Genomic DNA, 8249 nt, shown 5'->3' on the forward strand with positions numbered 1-8249 from the left:
GAACTACACATAGAAGAGTGATTTTATTAGCCAAAACACATACTATTTTTTCTATTAGCAAGGTTAAATTAAATACTTTGTGAGAGCAATGGCATCATTGAAGGCTGAGAAACCTGTTGGTACCCAACTCTTTGGGCAGACCAAAAAGGAACCTGCAGCCAAGGCCAGCGAAGGTGCTTCCAAAGCTCAAGGCTCCAAGTCTGGCGCTAAGAAATCTGCACAGAAGCCGCAGGAGCCTAAGAAGAAGGTATGCTGATATAGATTAATAAGTTCAATATCTCAGAAAATTTAGTATTAGTATCCAAGCTCATTACTGCTGACGGTTTTATAGGGAAAAGGTGGCAAATCAGCAGCGAAGCCCTAGTTTGGCGTTACAGAAGCGGCTAAACTGAGGCAATGAAGTACTACTAATCACCTCATAGTATTTAATTTCCTAAATGTTTTTCTTTAGTTGACCCCCTCATAGCTGGGCATCTTTGTAAGGCCGCTTGCTACGCTTGCACTGAAATAAAATTGCTCTTTACAAACACCCTTTTACCACTCAAAATCTCAAATCACAGTCTTCCAAGTATTTATGGATATTCGCACACGATAAAATTTATGTAGATGTATACTTTGTTTATAATATAACACTTGAACCTTAATGAAAGGACACACGGCAAAAGTATTCACTTACTGATGCACTAACACAAAGTCATATAATCTTGAGTTAGTTAAATTTCTCATTCTTAGAGGACTCTTGTCGATTAAATTCTTATTTGATATTGAGGTGCTATATCATAGAAACTGCAGCTGCTCTAGAGAAAAAAATTTATAGTTATTAAATAAATATTGATAGTGAGGAGTAAAATTAAATTATCTTCTAAAACACAATAGTTATTGTTTACCAAATACTTTAGTGCTGTAACATTTAAACAAACTACCCAACCCCAATTTTAAACAGGACTTAGAGCATCCTAATAATGCTAAGATTCTTGACAATGGCAAAAAACCACATGGTTAACCCCGGGTAAACCAGTAATTAATTATAGATTTGAGATTTTCCATTATCTATCTACAGATGCTGCCATTAAATGCGAATATCAATTACTGCAACTTGTTTGAAAAGGTTCACTCAAACAATACACAAAGACCTAAGATATGAAGGACACAAGCAACTAACTCCATCTCATTTCCCTTGCAGAAGGATGCCTATCCTTCATTTCCTAATTGCACCTGCCATTTGTTTCAACAACATCTATTACTGAACAACTAACATTTAGTAAATTTAATTGCAGCATCGCAGAAAATGTGTTGAAATAGCTGCAGTCTTTGTTATAGTTAGATTGATTCTCCTAAAATCTGCGAAGTTACTCATAATAAAAAGAGCTTACATTAAAGAAAATAAAATTCTTCTGTACACAGAGAAAAGAAAAAGAATAAGAAAAAATTGCAAAGCTAAAACATGAGAAGATAAAATCAATAACCAATTGATGTTGAGCTGATTGTTGAGAGGTTGCAAATCGTTAGAATGGGCTGATGCTGCGAGCCAACTTTAACATGAATTCAGGTACAAGGCGTCTTCTTGGAGGAGCCACTGCATCTTTGGCACGGGCTTCTTGGTCGTCAGCATGGATGATAGCAACAATATCTTCAAACATGTCATCTTTCCTGCCTCTCATTGGATCCTGAATGGCATATGAGCCAAACAGAAGTTGTAAATAATTGTAGAAATAAAGATTTTAGCATTCATTTTGCTGCCAAAAAGATGAACAAATAAAATATAACAGAGCAGCAGGAGGTTTATTCATTGAAGCATTAATTTAATGCTATTTATTGACTGTTAAAAAAAAAAAAAATCTTGCAGAACCCCATAAGTTTTCATGCACCACGTAATTTAAGTTTACTTGTATACTTTGGGAATAAAAATGCCTGAGATGGAGATGAGACAAAATTTTTGTTGAAGCTGCTATTTTTCCAAACCATGAATAATACTTGGCAGAGGTAACAAGAAAGAAGGCATCAGATTGCTTCTTATACCTGAAGAAACAGATCAGTGTGTGTCTTCCCTTCATACAAAATCGATTCAGCTCTCACTCCAACTCTTTGAAGAGTATTTGCAAAATTCTTACTGCACAAATGATATCAAAATAAGTCCTTCACAAGCACTGAAGATATTTATATCGCTTATCAACATTCACGGAGTACAGAACAGGAGTTAATGATAACTAGAGGCTTGTATAATTGTTCAGCTGAAGTGCAGGCCACTGCTGAGAAGTGAACGTTTATAAAATATAGATAAAACCTCTAACCTTCAAATGTCATATGCATATGATACAGATGCAACTTTGAGGGGGCTAGGCTAATTAGGATTAACCTCTGAGTCTGGGGATAGGTTGTATTCAAATTGCAAAGGCTTAGTTATCAAAAGCTGTATATCAATGATCCATTTCAATTGTGCCATGCAACCCACAATCATAAGATTCTACAACACAAGTGCTGCATATTTTTTCTATCTACATTCAGCAGAGACAGCATCGTTATTTAAACCCTCTCTAAATCCCTTCATTGCCATTTCATTTTCGCTGTTTGACCTACCACTCCCCTCAGACAAACCTATATAAAAGCAATAAATTTCCTAAAATATAACTGAAGCATCTCCATCTTGAGGTTATTGGTTGTCTGTTATTCTACCACTGCCATAGGATTTATAACTGACCCATCTAAACATCCTCCTCTTGCATTACAGGCCTCACACAACATCATTTCTTCATTAAACACTATAAAATACATGCTTCATATCTTTAAATCTGGAAAAAAAAAAAAAGGTATTCAAGAGTAATTTCTTTAAACAATGACAGCTAGAATCAGAACATATTTCATAGGAAAAATCAATTTTAGGATACTGCAACCACCAAGTGAAATGACTTGAAGAAGATTAACAATTTGATATAAACAAGTAGCCTATATGGAGAATGGAAAGTAGTTAGTAAAAAAGTACCGCTGATATTTAAATAACATTTTATTCACTACAAACTTGCAGATTGAGATTAGCTAAAACATACATTTACAAGCAAAAAGAAGAACCTTTTTCATTTTTACCACAGAAAAGAATGGGAAGTTCAATTACATGATTTTATGGATTATCAAAAACAGGAACGCTCTATAACTAATTAAATTTCTCTAGGAAAGAAAGCATAAATTGGAATTAAGATAATCATATGCAATCGCACAGTTCACTTAAGAGGAGAATAAAACCTCGCATCTGCTGGAATAGAATAATCTGCAGTGCCATGAAAAAGAATAATAGGAGGTAGAAGAGAAACTGCATGTCTGGTGTTTGGGTCCTGGACCAGCACTTCAGGTGAATATTGTCGCAAAGATTCTTCCCCATCCATTATGCTGCAGCAATTGACAGTAGAAGAATAATGTATTGATTTAAGATAATGCATGCATACCCAGATCTAATATTGAAAGAACATGTATGTACCTTAAAAAGATGGAACGGTACAGGCCCCGACTATGGAAGTGATCTACTAGGTCAAACAAATTGTATCTGATTGTAGATTTTGGGGGGAGAACAGTAAGAAAATACCACAAAACACTGAAATGAAATAATAGAGGAAATGGAGAACAGAAAAATATTTGGTAAAGAAGGATTGCGGCAGATTATGTTTTGGTCAAACTATAGGTATGAAGGCAGATAAGAAAGTTATATTCATGCTTCTGTGATGATACAATCATATCTCCTTCAGTGAGATTTGATGGAACTTATCAAACTGTAGTTGAACTAGATGTTTCAAAGTTACACTTGAGGAGCAAAGACAATGTCAGACAAATTGTTTTAAACCAAGACCGCAACACCACAGTCATATAGCAAATCTATTTAGAAAATATGGGTTAAAAAAAAAATGCGAATGTACTATATTAAAAGTAAAAAGGCTCAGTATTCAACAAATCTCCATTAAGAAATGTGCTAAATTACTAAGCCACTTTCCTCATCTTGTTCGAAAAAGATAGAACAAAATTATAGCTTACTATCATTAGATTTATCTACAAATTTATTATCTTTAAACTACAGCAAAGAAGATATCAAGGACTCAAGAAAACATTGAACAAATATTACCCTCCAGATAAACCAAAATAAGCCCTAATCTGGGAGACACTCCAAGTTGTGCTCTCTTCTTCACCGGTCTCTTTGATTGCCTGCTCCAATAGTGTACATGCAGCAATATGTGCACCAGCTGACTGTCCCATTAGATATATCCTATCCAAAGGATCAACAATAAAGAATAGCATATTCAGCAAAAGAACCTCTTAAACATAAGATAATTCTAAGGGAAGAAGAAAAGTCAAGAGTTACCTATCAGGATCACCTCCATACTCAGATATATTATTGCAAACAAAAGAGATGCCTTGGGAAGCATCCTTCACCATATCCTTGATGGTTCCCTGAGGAAAATTTCTGCATGCATATTTCAATAAAGAGATCAAAGTTGGAGGTGCCTGGATGTTATACAATAGAGAATGCACATTTGCACAGAAAATACAGAGCCAAAGCCTCGGTACTGATGCAATATGAGCAGTGGACTATTAATAAGTTAACATCAAAATTGTAAAAATGTAATTCCTTGTCACATTTGTCAATGAATCCACGTAATCCGCCCTTGTCAATGAAAGATACACAATTAGGCATACAAACTGTTGACAAATTCTAATGAACTAAGATTAATGAAATAAATTTTTTGTGGATGCATAAGAAAATTTTTTAACACACTCGATTATTTCTGGAATATAGTTGCCAATAAATGCACCGTGGGATATCCAATTTTAGAAGGCACCACCAAAACAGGAAAGCAGGAGTCAGAGGGTGCTAAGTTAACAAAATAGTTAACCGGAAAGCTTATCTTGCCCACTTTCATGTGCCTGTGAATATAAGCTGGTGTGATATTCATGTACGAATTGACAATTCAGAATCCATATGATAGATCGAACTTAGACGAATGCCAAGAAGTGCTTCAAGTTCTGAATTTGCATCTTAGTGAATGGTATACAAAGCAATGTAGCACACAAACAAAACCCAATTTGCTTGGGAAGACACTATGTATGGCAAAGAAAAATGATGAAACTTATGGCTAAAGTTACAAAAACACCACCTGTAATCTATGCAAGCAACAATGATGTCCCTTTCTGATAACTGTTGCCCTAAAAGAGAACCCCAAGCTTTGTAACTGCATCAACAGAAAGACAAACTCAACAACGCCTGTAGCTGTAAGATGGTAGTCATAAATGATCCAGGAAATTAGCAGGTAATTGTTGTGAAATTTACAGAATCAGACTAAACTTACAAGAATTAACATCTAACCAAGTAAAGATAGTAAAAAGATTAAAAAACAAAATCCATTTCCTTCCATGCTGACACGAACGAGATAAACAATACATGTAAGATCGTTGCGACTAGAGAAGTAATTATACTTTGTTGTATGCATGCAACTCCGCCTACTTCAATTGTTTTGTCTTTTTTCACTTCTGTAGAGTTCTTTCCATTATTAAGTACAAGTACATAAAAGTTTACTGGCATTCCCATATAAGAAAATGTAAGCTACTACCAATTTTCCCAACGCCTACAATGCACATGTCTAAATTCGATTTCCATGTCTGCAATAACTAGCTCAAGTTTTCAATGGCAACAGTAGACATAGAAAATCAAGGAAGAAATAACTCACCCAATAATCCAGGCTCCCCCAGTTATAAATGCTACAACCGGCTTTGGGCCATCACTACTTTTAGGGAAATACAGATCAAGCCTGCGCTGCACAAAATTTCAGCCAATTGTGCTAAACAAATAAAATAAATAAATAAATAAAAGACAGAAGGATTTGCATAAATTATTTGCACATCAGAGCAGAAGAAATAAACTAAGTCCCAACATATGCCTACCTATTTCTTGGTTGATCACCATAAACTATACCTCTGCGTACTTGACTAGAGAAGAAATAGTGACATCCCACTGCAAAAAAGAATCCAACAAACTAGTTATCATACTCCACCTTATAAATAATTACATCAACATCACATGTACGTGTGGATCGCCATAATGTTGAGCCCCTTACTTATTAGCCTAAGCTTGCATGGGATTAATCACTTGACGTGGTATTAGAATTAAAAAGCAGAGAATTTTCACAAATGACTAGAAATGGTAGAGACCTTGAATAAAACCAGGCAAGAGCAGCAATGAGTAACAACCAAGAGCGAGAAATCTCACGATCCATCTGTAGCCTACCCTGAATAAAAATTAAATGATCAGCAATCGATCAATCAATAACGAAAAAAAAAAACAAATTAAATAAATGAATCAAAAAGAAAATAATTTCAGCAGCATACCCGAGATATCTCAACAGCTTGAAGCTCAAGCGAGTGACCAAGAAAGTTTCGGCGGCGGCACGGCCTACATCTTTACTAAAAGAGTGGCGGCGGGACCCACCAGCAGAAGAAGCAGCGCCACTGCCATTACTGCCGGACAATGAACTGAGAGAGTTGTCGCTGGCGGATCGGCGGCGTCGCTGCTGATAGCAATTGCCAAGACCGGGACTGTCGTTGGGTGAAGTGATGTTATTATTGTTGTAACTGGAGGTTCTTGAAAGAACAGGCTTGATGTTGGTGATGGCCTTCTCCACGTCTTCGTATTCAGATGAAATTAAGAGACTGGTCGTGGGGTCATCCCTTTCTATCTCTGCTTTTATCAACATTGCTGCCGCCTCTGTTCCCCGATGATGATAAGTTACTGGTAAGATCTGAGATGGCATTTTCTTTTCTTTTCTTTTCTTTCCCCCCTTTTTTAAGATAAGAAGAATAATGAACTATCCTAACTGTTTTTTCAGTTTTTTTTTTATTATTCTCTGAAAATCTTCCCTTTATATATATATATATATACTCAAGGGGGGAAGGGTGTCATAGTAAAATGATTTATGCAGAAGAGCAGAGCGGAGTGAAATTTGGTTAATTCAGTCCTCTGGGAACGAGGAAGCAGAGGATGTACCCGTGCAAGAAGATAAACGAGAGGCAAAGTTGCTTGGAGTCTTTGAGAAGAAGCCACTGGGATTTTGCCAAATGGCAGTATTTCATTGGGTTCTTATACTTCGTTGGTGGAGAAACTTGGAATTGGTCGTTGGCTTTTGCTGGGCTGGGCATTTGCCTTCCATGACTTTTAAACTTTCACTTTCTTCGGTATTTGAAGATCCAAAATGTTGTTGATCCACACTCAACAGAACCCACTGATCCGATCATCCCTTGGCTTCGCGCCAGCTGAGTCAGACTCCTCAGTCCTCTCCTCTACTTTCGTTTCTCGGAAGGGAGAAAGTGATCAGCAAGCTGACAAGCCCTTGCCTGAATCTAATACCAAGCTCTTGCACCGCCATCATAATAGGAGTAATAATAGTAACAGGCTAACAGCCCCACAAGACACAAATATAGAAACAATAAATAGAATAATATTTTGAGTCGCCATGAACTTATTTTTCTAAAGAAATGGAACCAAATAAAACCATAAGATACCGTTCTTTCTTCAATTCTTTAACCCAGCCAAGCCTCATGTGCACATATAAATATTTAAAAGAAATATTAAAAAGAACTTTCTTTTGGTGGGCGATATATTTTAAGATAAGTAACATTAATACTCATAATTTTTTGAAGTATCAGGAGCATTGAAATTTTTGTTGGAAATTTGTTTTATTGTACTTTAAAAGAAAAGTGGACTCATAATCTTGAGATTTGCCCTAATATACAAGTAGATTTGAATAATGTTAAAATAAACTGATACTTTTTGATACCAAACAATCTTGTTAACGTTTCTTGTACTAAATGAGATCAAACCATTCCATTTCAGTTCAAATTTTTTTTGATAAACTTGCAATGTCAGCTTATTTTGGCCACTTCTGAAAGCGCGCAGCTGGCTCTATCTGACTTGTGGGCTTTGCCAATTTGCCATATCAGACGGATTCATCAATTTTTATAACTTAAAATCCAACTTAACTTTAGATCTTCGAATTAAATCCCTTTCTTGTCATATCATTGGAAATTTAGAAGCTTATACAATCGAAAAAGTATAGTTACCCCTTCTATTAATGATCCTTAACTTTAGATCTTCAATTAAATTTATTGAACTATATACAATTAAAGCCCAGTCCAAGTTTCTCAGTTGGGGTATGTAACTCCGTCGGACTGGCCCAGAGAGGGTGTATCAGTAACTCTGGAGCATCATTTTTGCCACT

The 8249-nt window shown here is 35.9% G+C and overlaps 1 protein-coding gene and 1 long non-coding RNA gene across 3 annotated transcripts; one reads left to right on the plus strand and one right to left on the minus strand.

The window, feature by feature from the left end:
• On the plus strand, positions 1 to 536 carry LOC18043239. The gene is made up of 2 exons (XR_002906046.1): positions 1 to 247; positions 332 to 536. It is a non-coding gene; the product is annotated as an uncharacterized LOC18043239 (long non-coding RNA).
• Positions 537 to 1311: 775 nt separating this feature from the next.
• LOC18043240 (probable isoprenylcysteine alpha-carbonyl methylesterase ICMEL1) lies at positions 1312 to 7705 on the minus strand. Of its 2 annotated transcripts, XM_006437703.2 has the most exons (11): positions 6364 to 7705; positions 6187 to 6263; positions 5920 to 5989; positions 5706 to 5786; positions 5136 to 5210; positions 4343 to 4444; positions 4106 to 4246; positions 3470 to 3535; positions 3238 to 3381; positions 2020 to 2110; positions 1312 to 1667 (listed from the first exon to the last, which is right to left on the minus strand). In XM_006437703.2, exons 1-11 carry the CDS (start codon positions 6783 to 6785, stop codon positions 1506 to 1508), a joined length of 1431 nt encoding a protein of 476 aa, XP_006437766.1. In that variant the 5' UTR covers positions 6786 to 7705; the 3' UTR covers positions 1312 to 1505. The 2 variants fall into 2 exon arrangements, with proteins under 2 accessions (XP_006437766.1, XP_024041592.1); XM_024185824.1 differs by lacking the exons at positions 1312 to 1667; positions 2020 to 2110 and adding an exon at positions 2126 to 2789.
• Positions 7706 to 8249: the final 544 nt, after the last annotated feature.

The sequence above is a fragment of the Citrus clementina genome, unplaced genomic scaffold (assembly GCF_000493195.1).
Source record: "Citrus clementina cultivar Clemenules unplaced genomic scaffold, Citrus_clementina_v1.0 scaffold_4, whole genome shotgun sequence".
Taxonomy (NCBI): Eukaryota; Viridiplantae; Streptophyta; class Magnoliopsida; order Sapindales; family Rutaceae; genus Citrus; species Citrus x clementina.